We start from the raw sequence: 21471 nt of genomic DNA on the forward strand, positions 1-21471 counted from the left end.
TTCCTGCCCTGTCTGTAAAATCAGGTGAATTCTTAACCAACAAGTGTAAAGAGAAGTATACAGAAATGGGAAGTTATCTCTGTTTCACTCTGAATTGCTTTTTTGTTTGTTTGTTCTTAATTGCCTTAACGTTGTTCTGAAGTTGTATAGCAGTACCACATCCCTGACATCAGGGTCCTGCTCTTTGTGGGGAGATCAGTTTTCCTTCAGTTTCATCTAGAATCTAGAAGTAAGTATGATCTGAAAAGGTTTTGTCTTTACTAAGATATGCTGAAGCAGGGTTTTCTAGTCTTGTGTCGACATCCCATTTCTCGTGGAGATGAGAGAGCCTATGTGTTTGGTGGAGATGTTCTTTAAGTGTAAGAAACCATAAAATAGGAGAGGTGATTGCTATCCAGTTTCTCCATGAGTATGCTTTAAGTCTTTCACCTCTTTTAGCACATACCTTGTATCTGCTCCAGCTGTCTCACTGCTCTGGTATTGTATAATTAGTATCTTGAAAACTCAAGGGAAAACTTTCAAATGCTATATATTTCCCATCCGGACTCTTCCACATGGCTGTGACATTTGTTGTGAGTCCTTGGTAACCTGTATCTGTTCCTTCACCTCACTTTGATTCCCCTGGTGTCAGCAGAAAAGCTCTCTTTCTTAGTGGAAGAGGCTTTGCTTCTTAGGGGCATGGTGTGTTTTGATTCCCTTAAAATGAAGACAATTTCAGGTGACAGAAATTCAGATCTGCCTCCCAATGGTCCTGTTTTCTCAGCTTGCTCACGTGTTGGATCCGGAGTAAAGGAGCTACAGAAACACTGAGGGGTTGATGTGTTGGGCTGCTGGCAGCCTTGCTTGCATGCATCTTTATAATAGATGTGTACCTGTATAATAGGAACTTGCCATCTGCATTTTGTGTGTGAGCAAATTCTTGGCTGCACCTTTCCTGTTCAAGCTCCTTCTGTGTGAGGAGCCCGTGAATTTGTAAAGCGCAGCCTCTGCTCTGTGTTGGGCAGCTCAGCTGTGCAGGGAGGGCACACTGGCTCTTGTCACTGGGAGCAGTTTTAGAGGTGTTTATACAGCAAACTGACTCTTTCAGAAGTGGTATTAGTAGTTCAGAGTACATTAGACTGATTCCAGAAAATACAGATATTCTAAATTAAGGCTATTAAGTGTCCACTGATTCAGTGACTGTGCAGACACACAGTTAATATCGTATTGTGACACATTCTGGAAATTGCTGTGTTTATTTTTGACATGGACAAGATGACTAACTCTTTCATCTATGCATAGTTACATTTACAAGCAAGTAAAAACTTCCCCAAAATTATCTTCAGATTCCTAGTTCCATGAAAGGAAAAAACTTCAGACTTGTCCTTAAATCTGAGCTGTGTGTGCCATTGAGCCCTCTTCCTGCTCTGAGTTGATAACCCTGTGTTTGGTGGGGGTTATGTTTTCAGGGGTTTTATTATCTCCTCCAAATTTCTGTGGGCAGTTTGCTGTGGGGAGAGGAACAATAGCAACCCCATCTGTGTTGGGAAAGGTAGGTGGTACCACAACACAAATTAGAAGACGCTGCTGCCCTAGCTTATATTCAGTTCAAATTCTGATTGTCCTTATTTCAATGTCCCAGTAGCACTGATGTAACTAGGAGGAAACTTGGGTTTGTTTCTTCTTGCTTTTGGCCTCTTAGAACTGTGATGGCAAAACCTGGTGAGGCAGTTGGTTTAAGGAACTGTGTGATGGAAGTATGTGGACTAGATTTAAGCTTTTGTTCTTGGCTCTGGCATCTCCTCCGCCGTGGCCTGGAGAAATAATGGCAGCAGTTTCTCCAATGGCTGCATTCAGCCAAGGGGACATTACCAATTCAGCTTTTAAAATGACTGTGCCTGGCATTGTAAGTGTGTGTTGTGGAGTTTTGGCTTCCTAAAAAGCAGTTTCTTTGGATCCGTTAGTCCACGATAAATCCTTCTCAGACCTTTTAAGCTTGCAGCTTATTGCCTGTTTAGACTGCAGTAATGCCCAAAGGGGTGGTGCAGTTCACCATCCTGTATTGCTGCCATCGCCAAGCATCAAAATAGAATTTCCGAAGCCATGTGAAATTTTTGTTGGGAATAAACCGGGATGTTTTGTAATCAACTTTAAGTATTCTTAGTGGTAACTCAACAGACCTTAGACCACCCTTCCACTACCAAAAGGGGCTACAAGAGAGCTGGAGAGGACCTTTTACAAGGGCAGGTAGCGATAGGACAAGGGGTAATGGCTTTAAACTGAAAGAGGGCAGGATTAGATTAGCTGTCAGGAAGAAATTCTTTGCTGTGGGGGTGGTGAGACACTGGAACTATGATATTTTTGTTATATAGTGTTTCTTTTAGAAGACTAAGAACATTAAAATACCTGGTTCAGATAACATATTTTGTCATTTTCTTACCTGAATAGGTGACTCCCATAGCTATCTGGAAGGCTTTGAAATCTTCCAAGATTTCTTTTCCTAGCCTATAATGTGCAAATCATATATGATGGAGTCCAGCAAAAAAAATACAAACGGTTTTGTAAACAGCAAAGCAGAAGGTGCAGCAGAAGACAAATTTTCCTCTCGCTCTGAGAAGACTCGTGTTTGGCAGATAGTGGAATTCTTTTTCCCGTGTGATCAGATAAGAGTGTATTGCAAAGACCTTAATCTGTGTTACTGGCTGAGGTGAGCCCCATCTGTCAGTGGTGCTAGGGATGTGCAGTACCCTTGCCCTCTAGACTCATGCATGCAGGGAGCAGCACAGAAGGATTTACAGAAACAAATGCAGGCTCTGAAGGCAGTTGCTAAAAGCAAAGGGAGGAATTCATAATGGAATGCAATGTTCCTTGCTGACACCCTTTCTAGCTGAAGAAACCCTCTGGTTAAACAAGAACTTTACAAGATACTGGGTATTTTTTGGTTTCTGCTTATTTGTGAGTTTGACTTCCTTTCATACGGGTTTACCTATTGTATGTGCTTGTTATCAGGCTGCTTTTTATGGATTGTCTTTATGGCACCTTGAGCTGATCTGGGGAGTAATTTTAAGTAGCAATCTGAGCTGATGAGAAGAAAATAGAGGGCTTGTGTTGGGCTTGACTTCTTGGTAGTAAATATGTAGTCAGTGCTAATCACCCCCATGTCATCATTCACCCCAGCTGTGGGTCAGACACAGGATCTGCTTGTGCACTTGAATTGCCATTGCTCCTCTCCTTTTAGAGGCAGTAAACGAGTGAGCATCCTGACACAAGAGCTTACTTCTCCATGTCTCATTTCCATCCTAGGTGAACTGAAAGAACTTCTGATGGAATGTGATATTTGGGCTTGGATAATTTATGTGAGCGAGTTCTCATTCAGATCTGATCTCCTGGCCTTCTGCTTGGTATTTGATTTTCCCCTTTCACTGAGTGCTACAAATTCCTATGGTTACCACCTATGCAACCAGCTGTTTCTGTCAGTTCAGAAAATTGTTTCAGTAATTACATGGCTGTAGGGACAGAAGAATATTGAAGTCTGGAGCCTCTTTTAAGATTTCAAAGTGAATGCAGAGTGTAGGTTCCTCCCATTTCAATCTAGTGATTTTTAGAAGTAACAGCTGCCACCCCTCTGTACAGTATTTGTGTTCAGAACATTAACGTGGTTGAATGAATGTTAGAAACATGCACATGGTTAAAGCTTGGACACAAGCTCCATAAATACGAACTTTTGATCCATTCAAAAACTGAATTTGTGGATGTAATCAAATACCTCTTGCTGTACTTACTCTCTGAAACTCTGCCCTTGCACTGAGTCAACATTAGGTGTCCCAGCAAATGCATTAGGAAGAGTAAGACTTGTTTAAAGAGCTAAATACATCCCAGTGAACCTGTTCAGACCAAAGAAACCATCTTTCTGTTGTTGTTGGGGGGATGTGTGTGAGAGGGAAGAAGGGTTAGGGTGGTTAACTTTATTTCCTGGAAATGAATAGCATACATTTTTCAGTGCACAGAGCGGATATTACTCAGTTTGTGACCTGCTTCCTCGTAGAAGTGTCGTGGGACAGGGATTGGTTTGAATCTGTTGCTGCACTGCTGACATGCAGCACTGTGTGATGCTGCCCTGTCGCAGAGGCACGCCTCGTGCCTCGATGTATAAATAACCCTGTGTGGCAAGGGGAATTGGAGACAAAAAAGGGAATTGTGCCAAATATTTACTGATGTGCTGGGCCTTGTCCTGGGCACCTGGGCTTTATTTGGGAGCAGGTGTCCGAGCTGAAGCTGCAGCACAGGGGTGATGGGTGGAGAGCTGCTCTGCACTGAACAGGAAGGCACAACCATGCAGTGCCACAGGTCAGCCACATCTTATTTGTAGCTGTGATGCTTAGATAAGCAGACAGGAAAATAGGTTAATGTGCACCAGGCCAGCTTTGTGCATGTCGTGCGGAAAAAACTGCCTTTAGTATCCCCTGTGGAGTAATTCTGATGACTACTTCACATATCAATTTTCAGGTTAAAGATAGAATAGAACAGAGGGGAGCAGGGTTATTCCTTTGGCAGCATTGGCTCTCCCCTGCTGCTCTCTCCCGGCATCTCAGTGGGATGCTGACTGCGGCCAGTGCAGGTTTGTGCTTCAGAGCAGAGTTAGGGTGTCCTGGGGCTGACAGCCCTGGGAGGGAGATGTGGCTTTGGGAGATGTGGTGCAGTAGGTGCTGGCATGAGCAGGAGGAGCAGTGTCAGGCACTGGGAGCTTGGCAGAGCTGGGTGCTGGCGCCTCACTAAGAGAAAAGGGTTTCTTTCTGGGTTTCCTTCCCACCTGGGAATGAAAAGTCACAGTGGAGCATTCACCTCTGTGTGTTTATGTGGGAAAGGAGAGCCACAAGGTTTTTATCTCACACTTACCTATGCAAAAATGCAAAGGGGCAGTGTTATTTTCTTTCTCTCCGTTTTCTTTTGGCTGAGGAAGGAGTTGTGATTGTTTGCTGAACACATCCACACAGAGGACTCCAGCATTGCTGAATGCATGCACACAGAGGGCTCCAGCAGTATTTCTGATGCTATTTCATCACAAATGCAGAAGCTTGACATCTTAAGGCCTTATTTACACATGCATTTAGATATAGACCACCGCACCTGTCTATAGCTACTTTGTCAGCTACTAACCTGGCTTAATGATTGATGGTATTAGTAACTTGTGTGTAGAAGCATCTTCAAACTCAGTTATGGAATCAAAACATGTCTCCCAATTACTTTGTTTATCAGGCATTAATAGGGACCAAAAATAATTACATGGCTGTTTCAGAGCAAGGTGAGATATTTTTGTGTTGTTCACAATGCTTTTCCCTTCCAAAGGTAAGTCCAAGGTTCTACCTGATGCTCAATAAAATACTTGAATGATGTAATGCTGTGTTTGACAGAGTTTCTTGACTCAGCTTTTTCTAAGGGAGCATTTGTATGCACCCTTTGGATGGTCAGGTGGTTCTGCAAAGTTTCAATATGAAACTCCTGCCCTTTCTGGTGAAGCTTTGTGGATTCTGACCCAGAACTCGATAGGATACATGTTTGTGAGGCAATTTGGCTCGTTTGAAATCGCAAGCCAGTAGATCTGTGAACACTGGCTTCTGGAAAACAACTGTATAATTATCTAAGTATCTCTCTTAGTTCGTTAATTTGCAAGATAAATCCAGGAATGACATATATAGTACAGCAGATTTGCATTTGCACATGAGATTTAATGTAGAGGTAAATATTAATGCAGATGTATCACAAGTTTTTTTGCTTTAGTAGTTCTAGTGAACAAAGAATGTGAACCACTAGTTTTCAGCTTTATTGGCTCTACTGAAGTAGCAAAGGATGGCAAGGTTTTCCTTGCCTCTCTGCCTAATCAGTTGTTATCCAGCCAGTAGGCCAACCCACATGTAAAATTTACTGAAAGTGTGGGCAAGAGAGAGTTACTGGGACTTCAACAAAGCCAGGTTAGTTCATGACTTTATCTGACTTTCCTGCTAGGTACCAAGAGGCATTGTAAGGTTGTGATCAGTGCTTCTGATGAGTTCATGGAAGCCTTCACTACATTTGTTTTTAATGACTGTTTCTGTAATGAAAAAAAAAAATACACCTTTTTTTTCATACTAAGGAGCAGCTTGTGTTTGGAATCCAAATTTTCTACATTTCTTTTGGGTTTTGTCTGTTGAATAATATTTAGCTGGGATATTGTGCCAGTCACAGGGCTGAAATAAATGTGTTTTTTAATTTTGGAGGAGGAGATGAAGTCAAACAGTGTTTTCTTCCTTTTGGCTGAAATCCTTCTATTATGATTTTAATGATGATTCTGATTTCTTTGGGAAAAATATGCAGATGAGTGAGAGCTTTTCTCTTTTTTGCCAGGTCTGGGGAATTTAAAATGAAAACTAATAGATTATTTTGGACCTCATCGCTAGAAAATAATATTGGCGACATAAATATTACTTCTCACAATTAGAATGAAGCAAAAAAAGATAACATTTACATTATTTATTTAATTACCTAACAGATCAGTATACACATGAAGAGTCTCTGTTAAGTGTATCTGCATTCCCTCTCCTATTTTTGGAAATGGGATCCACATTTCTGATATTTCTTACTTAATAAAATTTAATCTTACAAAGAGTATTTGTAGTCATTGTCCTGTGTGTTTTGCATGTTGGGGTTTTTTTCTTCTTAAAGGCTCTCAAACTTCATTTGCAATGCTCTGTCTTTCCCGTATTCACAGATTAGTGGGAGGGCAGGAGATAAGGAGAAATTGCCTTTATTTTCAGATGAGTGGCTGGGTTCTGGCATACCCAATACGTGCTTAGTCATGTGCTGTGCTGATGGCGAGTTTCGCTTGGCACACCCTGGCAGGTGCAGTCCCTCCCCTGTTTTCTGCAGAGCCATCTCTCCGTGGTGCAATTGTAGATGACTGGGTTTGTTTTACAGCAGTGACAGTGTAATGATAACCTTGCCAACGCTCAGGGGAGGTGGAGACAGCTGAACTTTTTGCTTGTATAGCACGTTTAAAAATTTCACTCAAGATACTGTGACTTGAATGTTTTGGTCAGTGTCACTTACAAGACTGTTGTGAACTTCTGTCAGAAAGTATTGGAGTGGCAGCGAGAGTTGGGCTAAAGCTTCTTCTTTCTTCCACCAAAATTGTATTTTGATTGTTCATTCAGTTTCTTTGCCTTTACCTGTTTCTTCTCTCCTCCAGGCCTGTATTCTAGATTATGTTTTTATCACTTTTGATTAAAATTCCAGCAGTAAAATTGTCATCTTTGAGCTGTGAGATGCATTGGTGTGTGCAACCTCAGAGGGATCAGAAAAATAGGGCGTAGGCAAGAAAGGGGAGAAAGCCACCTGGTAATTGTGCTGGTAGCTGTTGCTAAAATCTGGGCTTTCTGTCTGGGAGTACAAGGAGGTTGTATTTACTGTATTTAACACCAGAAGTGCCTGTGCTTGTGCAGTCATACAGTCTGGCAGAGCTGGGTGGACTCTTCCCTCTGTGCCTGTAGTGCCTGTGAGCACGGGGTGTTTTCTCTCCCCACTCCAGCGCTTTGCAGACCCGGAGCAGTGAAGCCACGTTATAGCAGTGGCCGTGCTGAGCGTCCTTGTTGTGATCCTTGCCCCTGCCTGCCGGGCTCTGCCTTAAGCAGATTTACTCACCTGACCTCTTAACCCGCTGGAGATGATCAGACCTCTGCCAAAGAGCTGCCAGACGAGACGGGGTGACTCCGGAGCGGCCCTGCCAGGAAAGGTAAAAGGAGCAGGCACGTAAGAGCAGCTGCCCCAGCAGCCAGAAGATGGGCTGGAAGGGGCTTGTGCAGAGCTGTCAGCTTCTGTTTTTGGAAAGCAAGGGTGCTCTCTGCCTGGTGCTGCACTGACCTGAAGATACTGAGGTGAACTGTTCGTGTGTTGCCATACGCTGCCTGCCAAGATGCCTTGAGGAAATGGGCTCTGCAAAAGTTGATTCATAATTAGCTGATATGCTGGATATTAGGAATCCAGTGCACTTTTTTCCTAGCAACCTCTCTTAAACTCTGTTTATATATTCATTGGCAACATAAGGAGGGTTTGTAGCGGCCAACTCAACATCTCTAACTTGTACCTTTTCACAATTTTTCAGTCTTCTGTTATGCAAACCTATGGCATCTTTTGTCCAGTGAGGAAAACAGGATTCTAGAACTATTAGCTTGTCCTGTCAATCACAGAAAACTAGGAATAAACTACTCTGGATGTCACTGACTTATACATTAAGGCATCTGGTAAGAAAACCCTTCGTTACCAAGGCTTTTCATGTTTTTCTCAGTGTTCTCTTGTGTTGCTCCCCCAGGCAGGGTACTGGTTGTGGTCTCTGGCAGGACTGGTGGTCAGCAAAGGGCAGAGGTGGAAGAGCCCCTGCTGTGTGTGGTGGAGGGAGGAGGAATTCTGATCATGGAGGACAGATAAACCATCAAACAAAATACAGCAAAAGTTTCTCATGGAAGGCTGCACATCATTGGTGGCAGCAGGAGCGCTGGGATATGTGCTCACAAGGCAAATCCCTGTAATCTTCCCTGGATCTGTGTGTGTGGTTTTAAATACGGCAGTTTGAGGTAGCAGGTTGATCTGGCTAGAGAGGAGCCCATTTTCCCCAGTCACAGACTGTGGTCTGTCTGATGGGCCCCGTTTAAAAGGAGTTCCCTGAAGTTGATAGCATCAGTGAAGAAGTCTGCTCAGTCTGGCTTTGGTACGAACATGAGAGCCCTGCCCAGCTGCACCAGGCACCAGGAGCAGCACCAAAGGGACTGGGATGTTCCCAGCCTGTGCTGGGATAATCTGTGCTGCACATGGGAGTTGCTGGAGGATTTGAACTTAATGTACTTCACAGTGCCCTGTGCTGGCAGGGGTAAAACCTCACAGGTTGTACCTTAAGGAAAGGGACTCACTCAGTGGTAGTTGCAGTCACTTCCAGACTTCTTTCATAAGGTTTTCTGATTTAGAAATGCATTGTGGAAATACCTGGCCTGGCATATGAGCTTTTTTTTTATGTTGCTGTGCCTTTTTTTCTTCTTCTCTTTTTTTTTGTCTGGCTACTGGTTTGAGAGTTTTCTTTTAGTAGTACCTGGCTGTAGTATGACTTGCACACAAAAGAAAGCACTGTTTCTTGAAATTTTTGCTTCCAGAGCTGATATAAGTACCCTTTAAACTTCACCTGAGATTTAGTTTTTATGTTGACTCAATTTTCTTTTTTCCCCCTTGATGGGGGTGAGCTCATAACATGCAAATTGTATCCTTCTGGACCTGGTGTGCCAGATGTCCAAAACTTTTTTTATGCAGTGTATCGCTTGCTTGATCTCTTTGGTAATCCAAGTAGCAGTTCCAAGCAGCTGGGGGGGGAGGTGGGGAATAAAATATATTAAAAAAATCCCTGTCTTGGTAGAAAAGGTGAGTTTCTGTGCTGTTTTCATGGGTTTATGACCGCTCAGAGCCTGTTTAGTGAGCTCCAAGGATGTCTTACTTTTGAAAGATGCTGCAACAAAGCCTGTTCTGTGCATATGGCTTTTGGGGCACTGGTTGTATTGGTATTTAATCACAGTGCTAATACAGTATTAGGACGTTAGCCAGCTCCTTATTCCTAGTAAGCTAAACCTTGATAACTGGAGCACAGATAAAGATCTGGTTACACATTTCAGTGAAATAAAAGCAGTACTGTTTACCTGTATGCAGAAGAGGGAGAAACCTCTGCTAATATGGAAACAGAATTAATTCCAAGCCAGCATTAGGTCTTGGGCTCAGTAACAAAATGGTTTTTTTTTAAAAAAAAATCGTATTTGTAAAGTGGAGAACTAAGCAGTATTTCTTTTTTAATAGTTTAGATTCACACATTTTTCTCTCCGTCCTTTTTGTGAAGGTCAGTTCTCTGTTTTCCTTCTTGGTGTCTCTAAATTGGGGAATACTAAAGCTGTTGGAACTATACATTAAGGAACTGTAATAGTGAAATACATCTTCATATCTTCAGTTGATCTGCTTTGTGTAGGCACATTGGATGGATGGATTTTGGGTCTCCTGATCAGCAGTTGGATAAAAACTTCCAGTATTCTGACAGTTCCCATTCCCCAGTCCCTGCTCTTGGCAGAGCAGGCACAGTGCGGGAGGAGCATGGTGCCCAGGGGATCAGTGGTGCAGGCTCAGCTAAAGCAACACCAACTTGACCCAAGATGTTCCTGCAAACCACTTGCCTTCCTAAATTGTTGGTTCTCTAACAAAGCCAGTTCTAAACAGCACCTTGGGCACTGGGCACTCTGTGAACCCAGAACCAGTTAATCCCTTCCCTTTCTGAAATTTACAGGCTGTTTGAGAGTTGGGGCACCAAAGCAGCTTTAGCTCTGTCTTGCTGTAGGAAGAAATGTGATGCCCCTTATCTACTCTGTCCTGAAAACACCACGCTCAAGTAAGCACCATGTAGTCACACATGGCAGCATTTCAGGATCCCCAAACAGCTGTGGCTGCTCCACATAACCTCATGTCAATATATGGGAATGAACCGGCATCACTGCCTTAAAACTTCCTGGGTCTGTGTAACATACCTGTGATGTTTTTGCACTTACACAGGCTCAACTCTTTAAATGCACTGTTCACGTTGCCTTTCAGGTATGTGTGTTGATGCTTGCCACAGATGCATGATTTCACTAAGAAATTTTGACTCTTATGTACAGTAAAATGGATGTTAGGACTAGATGACAGTGATAAAAATTAGCTTTTTACAAAAAAATTGACATTTTCCTTTGTCGTGACACTTCAAAAGTGCTTGCATTCCTACAGTGTCTGCCCCCTTACATGCTATGAAATACAGGTACCTGATAAAATAAGTTTTCCAAATGAATGGATGACTAATGAAGAGCATGATGATAACATCTACATATTACAGCGCAGGTCATCCAGTTTGGTTGATGACTGGAAGCAAATGGACATTGTTGCATAAAACCTTCAATAGAGAAGGTGCAACCACCTCTGTTGACAGGACTTACACAGAGAATTTAAACCTTAGGCTTCTGGAGCCAGGCTGTGTGATGGACAATTACTATCAAGAAGTGGTTTTTTTTGGTATTTCACAGATTCTGGTAAACTTCGCTGTGCTGGAGACGATGAATCATAATTTAATCCTGACTATATCTCAGCTTGCCTTATGAAAACAGTGATTCATGTGTCATCCCTCCTGTTGTTGGTTAATGATATTCTGCCCTCGTTTGGATTTTTTTTTTGTTCCTTGATGGGACTGCTTCCTAACGTATTGCTCCCATGGGTCTTTTTTAAATTTTTTTTTTCTTTTTCTGGTGGATATCCCAAAACTAATGTTTCAGGATGTATTCTATAATTTGACTGTGTGGATTTTTCTGCAGCAGAAATGGATCATGTTTTTGTAACTCTCTTGGCATCTTTATTTGTTTTTTGTTTTTTTTTTTATACTTTGTTTTTCTTCATTTTTTGGGAAGTCTGGGCAGAGGGAGGGTAGAAATTGGCCTGCACATTTTCTTCCAAAAATACTGTTTCTACTTTCAGAAACTATGTCTTTTCCAATCTCTTCTGGTAACTGTGGGTCCAGTTTACAAGGACAAAAAACATAACACAGATACAAAACTAACACAGTAGCTTTCTTTCTGTTTTTGTCTTTTCATGTAAATTCTCCTTGGAGCAGAGTTTGGTGTTTAAGCTAATCTTCTGGTTTCCCATCACCCTCTGGCTGACTTGTCTGGGTGCGGCTTCTCAGTTCTCCACTGTCATTCAATGGCCGTTTTTTGGTGGTGAATTGGCATTGCTGCAACCAAGGAACCTATCATTTACGACTCAGAACTGCTTTTGGGTTTCTTTGATTTTTTAACTTTGTGATTCCCATGGATTTCAGTGTGACTGATAACATTAATGTCCCAATAAAACACAGGAAGAACTGTGTGCTACCTTGTGTTAAAAAAAAAAAAAAATAGTAATGGAGTGTGTTGATTCCTAAAAATGTGTGTGTATGCATATGAAATATTGCCCAGAACGTTTTGTTTCTTTGATCATTGGCAAAGCAATCCTGTCTGTGTTTTCAATGGATTAATCCTTACTACTGATCTGGAAGTCTGATGTCTGCAGATGAGGGCAGCTCTGCCAAATGAATTATTGTGGACTGGAGCCCTCAGGGTCTTGCAGCCCCAGTGCTGGCTGTTTATTCCTCTTGGGTAATTGCCACAGCCCTAGTAACCAGAGGGACACATGCTGGAGAGCAGAGATCTACAGATCCATGCTGGGAAAGATGATCTGAAACATACTCTTGAGAGCTCTTGGCACATATCTGTGAAAACTAACACTGGTGCTGTTCTTTTTCTCCCCCAAAACATAACCTGGAGTGTTTGCTTCAGCACAGCCATAATTTCATATTTTTGCTTCAAAAAACCCTGAACAAATATTAATTTCCTTTCTCACAGAAATCCTGGGGAGTAACAAAAGACAGTCTTGCTTTGGCATCCAGTGTTCTCTGAGGGCACTTTCCAGTGTCTCCAGCTGACGTTTTTGGGCAGCTCTCAGTTAGAAAAGCAGCATTGCTGCTCTTCTTTGCTCTCTGGGTTGGGAGTGATCACAGTAAGGGGACAGACAGGCTGTATCTGGGCATTGGGTGGCTTCAAGGAATCAACACTGGTGGCACTCTTTGTCGCTTGCTCCCTGCTGAGGTCCGCCAGAAATGTGATGGCTCCTCCAGGGCGCTCCCGGAGGCATTGGCAGTCCCACGTTGCTGTGTCAGTCCATGGCCTATCTCACTGCCCCATCCTTCTGGATTATTCCTATTCTCAGAGTGCCATAAACCAACATTATTCCCATGATTGCTGACTAAGAGAGTCTGCTTTTTACTGCTTCATATGTTTGTTTTCTTTTATGGTGTATTTACATCTGTAATTATGTCCCCATGCATACAAAGGGAAAGCTGTACTAGAGGAGCTGCTGCCAAATGTGGCTCGGTTTTGTTGGTATAGCTGCATATATATACCAGGGGTTTTGCTGACAGAGCTCTGTCAGCTAGAGGGTACACTTTTTTTGGTGTTCCTCATGGTCACCGTTGTGCCATCCAAGTTTTCTCTGTGACCTGAGGGTGAGGAACAGAGAGGAGGACACAGGGCTGTGAGAAGAAGTGGGATGTTGAAGTTCCCACTGGCAGCTGGGCAGGAATGGTGCCAGAATTCCCTCTCCATCATCCCCTCGTGGTATCCATCCCTTATCAATGTGTCTGGCCCTGCCATCTCCCTGCTCCTGTGATTTTGGGAATGGAAAATAGGGTATTACTTGCCCTCCAAATTAGTCTGGCTTAGTGGCTACATTCCTATTGAAAGTAGAAAATCTTGTGCTGATCAAAAGACAACCAGCACTGCCTATTCTGTGATTAACTTTAATATCTACGCTGTTCCAACTTGTGAGCTTGAAATTATAAGTGTCACTATAGGAAAAGAAAGGCAGGAGTTTCAAAGGGCTAAAAGATTGTCCTTTTAATTGTTTTCACTGAGACTACTTCATAACATCTTTCTAGCTTAAATAACAGGTGCTTTTTCTTAAGAGGTATGCTTCCTTGTAGGCTGATGTTACCCTTATGGTATACTTTCTTCCTTTGTTCTTGTGATCCTAACCTAGGAAAACATCAGCATAAACTTTATACTGTTGTTTATATTGTGTTTCTGATCTACTACAACAGAGCTGAAAAATGTTCTTCCTTGTAACCAGTCTAAACAAGAGTCAGGTTTTAATATCTTGTTTATGCATAGCATTAACCCCAAATGACTGTGGCATAATCATCTACAGTTACCTTTGAAGATGTAGACTATATGAAAACTTGGGACTTTGCAGCAGAGCTTTTAGCAGCCCTGTAAAAAAAAGATTTTTAAGTACTTACTGTAATCCATGCACAGAATAATAGAGCTACAGACATTTCTCCTTAAAACCATTTGATTTGAAGGTTTAGAATTATAATTTCTACTGGTGTGGGTACAACAACATTGCTTTAAAATAAAAAAGAAAATTTCTTTATTTTACAGCTCATTCTTCAGAAATTATGGTGTTTCTGATGAGTAGTTTGAGTATATACTGCACAAAAACGCCTGAAAAGCTACGTATTGTCATTCATTTGAAAAACCTGTGCCTTTGCTTTGCAAAATGAGCATCGAAGGGTTTTAGTGATGCTCACAGGACAGGACTTCTTGTGCAGGCAGGGGAGGGGTGTCACCCCTGTGGCTGCCAGTTTTCTGTTGGGATTTATCTGAAACCTCGGAAGTGCTGTGTCCTTGGGCCCACCAGTAGCTGGGGCAGAGGCCTGAGCCTCCATCCCTGGGATTGCACATGTGGACCCTGGGGCAGCACCCCATGCTTTCCCCATGCCAGCACTGTATATTTCTGTGAATGGCGACACATGCAAGCTGCTGGCTTACGGGGCTGATCTCATTTTACTTGTCAGTGTCTTAGTGCATTCCCACAGTAAAGCTCCGATCAGGAACATCCAGAAACAAACTGGACTATTTTTAAAGCTTCCAGCTTTAAAATGTGTGGAATGTGACTCAGTCTGTGTGGCAGATAAAATCCTACAGATAGGTCATTTTATTTTATGCTTCCTGTGAACATATCTAAAATATTCACTGCCAAGCCTCAGTGTACTCGTGCACATGTTTCCAGCTGTATTTTATCATGGATGCTTGCAGCTGCAGCAGGTTAAATGGGCACAGCAGCCCTGGTTGGAAGGCCTGTGTTTGAAATGTCTCATATAACCACTGCAAAACAAGCTGATAGCATGCACGGTAACCTTGTAAGTTCATAGGCACAGAGTGTCGCAGTAGGAGCTGTTTTGAATTCCATACTTGGCCCGAAAAGTTATTTTGCAGGAGTTCTGTGGAAGTCAGCTTTTTATAAAAATACAGAAGAGTAATCTGGCTGTTTACAGAGACAGTTGGAGAGGCTTTGTTCAGAGGCAGCTTCCCTTCACTGATGTTTCTGGTAGGACTGTGCATCTTAAGGAATGTGTTGTCTGTCTGTCGCCAGCACTAAACAAGTATTTCAGACCAACGTGCTTTTAAAGTAGTTTTATGAGCAAAGCAAATGAGAGCTTTACTTGTCACCAGAATCACATATAATTTTTTTTTTCCTTTTATGTCATTTTTAGGAAAACATGCAAAGAAACCAAACCATCAAAAAGCTGTGTTTCCTCCAGATAGAAATGTTTACATTTAAAATAGTCTCCACCAAAAAAAAGTGCATCACAGTAGAAACTAAGCTGAAAAACTCAGAAGGTCCTGCAACATGGCCAGTTTCACTTGCAAACTTCATTTTTTGTGGTGGTATTGATCTGTTAGACAGTTCAGCCAGGGAAAGAGGCAGCAGAAATATTGTGGTTATAACTGATGATGAGGAAGGGCCCAAGTAGATGAGTACTATGATTTCCACAGACATTGCAGAACCCAGCCTTTTGTTTCTGTTGTTGTTTCTAACCTTAAGCAAACAATAAATGTATTGTATCCTGCATGCCAAACTGGAGTCTTAATAAAAGAATTTATTCTTGGTAAACATGACAGAATTAGGGCTGTATTGAAAATGGAATCAGGATTAGTAGTATTGAAATGCAAGGAATTTAATCTTTTCCCGATCTCCCCGAGGACCATGTTCTCAAGTATTAGAAACAGCGCTTTAAGGGACTAAGGAAGAACTTAAGTGCTTCAAGTTTGAATTAAATTAGGCTTGCTCTCATTCCAGTGGGACAAATAAGCCAAAAGAGGTTTTTAATTTTTGCAGACAGTACCTCAAGACCTTGCTGACAAGCAATTTGCGTGGTGCTGCTGTCAAAAAGTTTTATTATTTTCCTGTAACGACTCATATGTGTCAGCTTTACTGCTGGCTGCTGACAGACTCCATGTGCAGATGTGAACCAGCTCCATACATCCATCTGACTAGAGATATTTAGTGGAATTGCCCTGACAGCGGAGCTGCTTTTTTCAGTGTTCTCAAAATTGTCTGCAGTAGCAGAGCTTGGGTTTTTTTTCTGTCAGGAAATATCAGCCAGGACTGGAGACATTAGCTTTCCTGTGTATACATCTGTACATGCACCACTGCTTTAATTTCTGCTTTCTCTCTGCCCCTTTGGCACTGCTTTCCTTTTAGTTGTAACAAGATCTTCACTTTCTCTTGGGCAGCCACCAGGCATGAGCAGCACTTCTCAGCTTTCCTTATCTGACATTCCTGTTTGCCCTGCTGGAGGCAGAAAGGAGGCAGGGGTAACTTCTGACAGTGGAGGGGGCCATCGAAACGGAACCCTTCTTCCCAGTGTGTTTTGTGCCCTGGAGCCCTCCAGAGACTCCTGTAATCCCATGGGAAGCTGTGTGGAAGGCCAAGTTCTTGTATGTGTTTAATGCATCATGCATGGGACCAAAAATGGCAATTCTTGTGCCTAACCCACGGATGCTTCAGTTCTGACTTAAAAGAACTTTTTGTCCAGACTATTTCCTGCTCTCTTGTTCTTTTCCTTTCACTGACCCAAATTTTTATTGGGCTCTGTAGCACTTCAGTGAAGTTTCAAATAAAATGCATTTTATTTTTGGATTGTGCTTCTAGAGGAAGCTCAATAGTCACTTAAAAAAGCATAGTTTGCAGTTTCAGCATCAGTACTCACCTTGATGAAGTTTTTGGCTCTGTATTTCATCCCTAGAGTGATTTATATGATGGAGTAAAAGGATAAATTATAATATTCTAAGAATTCCTGTACTTTGGCAAACACTGTTAATTTTTCTACTGCAGGTAAGCAGTTAATGCATTGCCTCTTAAGTCTCAGAGACTGTTACAGGACAGGAAACTTTAATTATAGTCAAGAATGACTCTGCTGAACTTCTTATCCTTATTGCATTGTTTCTGGTGACTTATATACAATACTGCAGTGAAATATCAGTGACTCCTCACAAAAAAATGCATACTTTTCCATCAGCTGCATATACTTACAGCACCATCTTCAGCTCTGTCATCTGTCAACACATTGTTCATGCCAAAAAAAAAAAAAAAGAGAAGAAAATAAGTGGTGTTTCCAGCAATCCAGAAACCTTAGTAACCAAAGTCTCCTGTCTTACCCTGCTTTTTTAACCACAAAATTGTGAGTTTTTTGGAGAGTATGACCTCTGACACAGCAAGGAGAAATGCTTCACTAGTGAGCAAATGTCTCTACTGAGATGCCACTCCTCAGTTTTTCAGTATGGACAAGATGGGAGTGTATTGGAAGTTCATGAGGAGAAGATTTTGTGCCCAGAAAAAAATAGTCTAATTTTTGGCTTTGTGGTGTTGGAGAAGGGAGGTTTTAAGGCTGGAGAAGGTGTCCTGACTGTCCTCCCCAGTGGAAAGGCAGAGGAGGGCCAGGCCAGGCCTGTATGTGTGCAACACCTACTTCCACTCCATGCTAAAAATGCTTTTGTCCCTTTCCCTTTGCCTACAGCAGCTCCTGCCTTGTCCTCGCTGTTATCAGCACTGTCACACGCTTCTTTTCTTCTTTGGTTGGTTCAGATACTGCTCTCATCTCTTAGCTTTGCTCTTCCCCCACTTCCTTGCTGGATGGCAACAGCTGAGGCCATAAAACTCTTGTCTCTGTGAGCAGAAAAAAGCACTGAGTCAAAGAGCTTGTGATCACACTCGCTTATCAGTTGTGCCAAGAGTTAACGTTCAAAGATACTTGTGTTTTATGAGCACGACCACAGTCTTGGGGTGAGCTAATAGAACAGTGGAGAGGAAGCACTGTTTTATAGCTCCTGTGTTGGTCAAAGTCTCTCATAGCTCCGAGTGAGGCAGCATAATGTGAGTTTATGGTGACACAGGAGAGAGTATCTGGTTGCCAATCCCTCAGCCAACATGTCCGCGGTGGGACATTTCACTGACTCTTCCCTGCTCCCCAAGGAGCTGCTCATAATTACTTTGAGAGAAAAGGAAAATACTTTGACTTCTCTGTTATAAAAATAGCTCAGGCAAGTATAAAAGTCAGGTGAAGTAAGTGTTTAGCTGTGATTTTAAGTGTTTTTTTTTTAAATGAGCCCTCACGTCCTGAGGTTCATGTATATCAAGCTGTTCAAACCTCATCGTAGCGTCTTGCATTGTGTTGCACAGTTGTTCCCTGTCCTTCCCATGGAACTTTTGGATCTGTTGGTCCTTTTTGGAGTGACCTAAACCCATTGTGTAGCTCTGCATTCTCAAAGCCAACACCGGTGAGGGGAATGCTGGGCCTCCCTCGCACCCGCACCACGGTGGCAAAGCCAGGCTCCCTCTTGCTGGCACATAGTTCTTGGAGGGGTTTGCTCATTAATCTTCGAGGGCTCGAACCTGGGAAGGTGCAGGATGTCCTAAACTCCTTTTGAGTCAATGGGAGTTCATGGCACTCAGCTGCTTGAAAAGTTAGATCTTCTGAAAGGCGTGGCACACAAAACATTTGTGCTTTTGCCTCACAAAGCCACAAGGCTCTTCAGAAAAGGGCATGAAATGTACTATAAATGAAGTATTCAGAGGGGAAAACAAAAATTTCCTGACTTATTCTTGGCACCAAGTATTTAATCATGACATTTGGTCTAAGAAAATGTACAAACTCTAAACATTGCCCATTTATTTTACCCACAAACCCACAACAGACTGATGATGTGCATACAAAGGTTATTTATTTTGAGCTCAGACAGGGAATGTGAGTATTCCAAATGCTTCCTTATATCTCTCCGTGGGATTTCTTTAATAAGTGCATAATATTTTTTCTGTATTAGAGGATGGTAAGATAGACATGGTGGGTCTCTTCTCTACTTAAATACACTGGTTATGTTTTCTCTTTTCTTCTCTGAAAGAAATGCAAGCAGAGAATGAATAGTTTGTGAACAGTATTAAACTGAAAAGCATGACTTCAAAGGCCTTTCTAACAATTTATTCTAAAACTATCAGCCAACAGATGATGTTCCAAGTAAAATAACTAATTATGTAGGAAGTTAAGCAAGCATTGATTTAATTTTTGGTTTCTTGGACTGGCAGATAATTCTTTAATAGCAAGAAAAAGAATACATGACTTAAATTTCTGAGCTTGAGTCCAGGTAAAGCTTCTTCTGAGGACAAGTTTATACATAACCTGTAACAATTTTCTTGGAAAATGTGAAAGCCACTTGGATATTTTCTGTGGACCTTGGCTGACTCTAATATGCTCCCCATTAGAGATGGAGAACAAGGTTAAAGAAGGATAAGGGAGTGCCGCAATGAAAGTATTTTAGTTGTTTGAAACTTGTGTTAATTTAGAATAGCATTGCTCTTGCAGAATGTAAGGGTATTTATCTGGAGTATCAGGCACAGTTTGACAGTGATCATGTTACTAGGAAAAGCCAGTGGGGCTTAGCAGGCCAAACATCATTACTTTATATCATCAGCACATGACAAGGTAAGACTCCAAACACATAACTTCAGCACTGAACATGTGGAAACGTGGAGATAAAATTCCTTTCTATGCACCGGAGCACCAAACCCTTTCTCATTTTGGCAAGAGTGTTAGGAAAAGGGGGGCTCTCTGTGATTACTTGTTTTCTGGTTTCTTCAGTTCTGGTGTAACTTGTGATGATGTTTCTGCTTCGCCTGTTTTGTGCATTTGCTTGTGGCAAGTGATTGTGCCAATACTAAATTGCTCGGGGTCAGCTGCACTCTTGGCCCTAACTTGTGCAACAGCATAAAAAAATCAATCAAACAGCATTGACTTTTGGCTGCAGGTTTTCATGAGTTCTTAAGACCAAAATGTCACTTGCTGATACATAAATTCTGCTTGGGGAAAGAATCTGGACATTTGGGGTTTCTTCATCAGTAATCTAGGACTGAAAAAAAAAAAAAGAAAATTAAAGAAATGCTCAGGCTCTCAGTGAAGCTGGTTTTTCTAGAAGCAGTAGGCTTGAGTTAGCAGGGTTTTTATAACAGTCTTTGTGAGTGCAAGTCGTGACAGCACGAGTATGTTATGTTTGTAACACTTGGGTGTCACTACTTAGACTTTTTGTGCCTGCTTGTCTATTCATTGTATGCTGGGTTTTTATGTTCATATTGTATGTGCAGTTTGTGTGTTTAATTTTATCATGCAGAACCTGCTCTAATGTGACCTGCATTGGTCTTTTCTAGGGATAATATGTATGGAAGTACTTGCTATTGCTGATCACCTGTACCCCGGCACAAGAGCTCCAGCTTAATCCTCTTCAAACTCTTCTCTTAGAACATGGGGGAAAATGATGATGAAAAATACAATCAGGCTGGCCAGATATTTGAAAACTTCGTACAAGCATCAACATGCAAAGGCACCATTCAAGCCTTCAATATTCTCACTCGCCAACTTGAGTTAGACCCTTTGGACAATAGAAACTTTTACACCAAACTGAAATCGAGGGTGACCACGTGGAAGGCCAAAGCTTTGTGGAACAAGCTTGATAAAAGAGCGAGTCACAAAGAATATAAACGTGGAAAGTCTTGTATGAACACTAAGGTAAGTGGAGTTCAGTTTTGGATTTCATAGCTTGGAAACTTTTAAGCTTGTTTTTCTGCAGAAGCAAGGTTTCTACCATCACATACAGTGTCTCTGTTCATGTAGCCCTTCCTTTAATATGCTGAAACTGGTTATCAACTGATTTGGTCGAATTTTAAGGGGTTTTTTTTCTGAAAGTTCTGTGGAAACACTATATGAAAGAGTGGGCCTTAAAGTGTCCTGCTTTCCGGTCTGTCTCAGATATTCTGTCCTTTTTATACATCATCACCAAACAGGCATGAGATGCAAACTTCTGAAGAAGTAGGCTGCATTCATTCCAGGCTCTCAAGAACTACTTACTTTATTAAACAGGGCTTTGCAAGGTACAGACTGTAACATATTCAGCAGGCTCCTCAGCTTTGTGCGTGCCGTAAGAGATCAGGCCTGGCCAAATGTCTTCCAGCAGCAGTTCCTAAGCTGCTCTCTGAAAGTGCTGCTTGGAGGTGTGGGGATTTGTCTTTGTCACCTGGCATTGGCTCTAGTTGCTAAAAAACAACAAAAGAAAATCCTGCACTATTGATGAAGTCCTTTCCTGGCAGTGCTTTTTGCAAGCGGAATGTGGCTGATTGCTCTGTGGTAGTTACTGAAGGAGGCTTGGTTGTGGAGAGGACAGGAAATTATCTTCTTTTCACAGAGAATGCCATACATGTTTTGATAGAGAGCACTACTGAACACTGGTATAAATCTTGCTGACAAAACTGTACAAAATACTCTACTTCCTGCCAGTTGTTTCATCTGGCTATCATAGAGTATTTCTACTAGCTTTGTCCCAAGAGCAATTCACTTATTTACTGCCAAGTGATGGCTAAATGTTGCCCAAGAAGGGTAACTTTGTAAGAAGCTACTCAACTGTATAGAGACAGAACAGAGAGGAGGGACATACTGAGGGATAACTAGACACCAAAATGTGGAGGACTTTTTAATTAAAACTGTCACTGAAGTGTTCT

The 21471-nt window shown here is 42.0% G+C and overlaps 1 protein-coding gene across 9 annotated transcripts in view; it reads left to right on the forward strand.

The window, feature by feature from the left end:
- The window catches only part of MICAL2 (microtubule associated monooxygenase, calponin and LIM domain containing 2), a 119393-nt gene that overhangs the window by 2862 nt on the left and 95060 nt on the right, over nt 1–21471 (forward strand). For 8 of the 9 annotated variants that reach the window (XM_048306544.1, XM_048306543.1, XM_048306548.1 and 5 more), the window contains exon 2: nt 20128–20485. In XM_048306544.1, coding sequence (XP_048162501.1) covers nt 20222–20485 — 264 coding nt within the window. In that variant the 5' untranslated portion in view covers nt 20128–20221. Of the gene's footprint in view, nt 1–7580; nt 7745–20127; nt 20486–21471 lie in introns of those variants that run through there. The other variant, XM_048306545.1, reaches the window with a different exon arrangement.

Source organism: Corvus hawaiiensis, chromosome 6, assembly GCF_020740725.1.
Source record: "Corvus hawaiiensis isolate bCorHaw1 chromosome 6, bCorHaw1.pri.cur, whole genome shotgun sequence".
Taxonomy (NCBI): domain Eukaryota; kingdom Metazoa; phylum Chordata; class Aves; order Passeriformes; family Corvidae; genus Corvus; species Corvus hawaiiensis.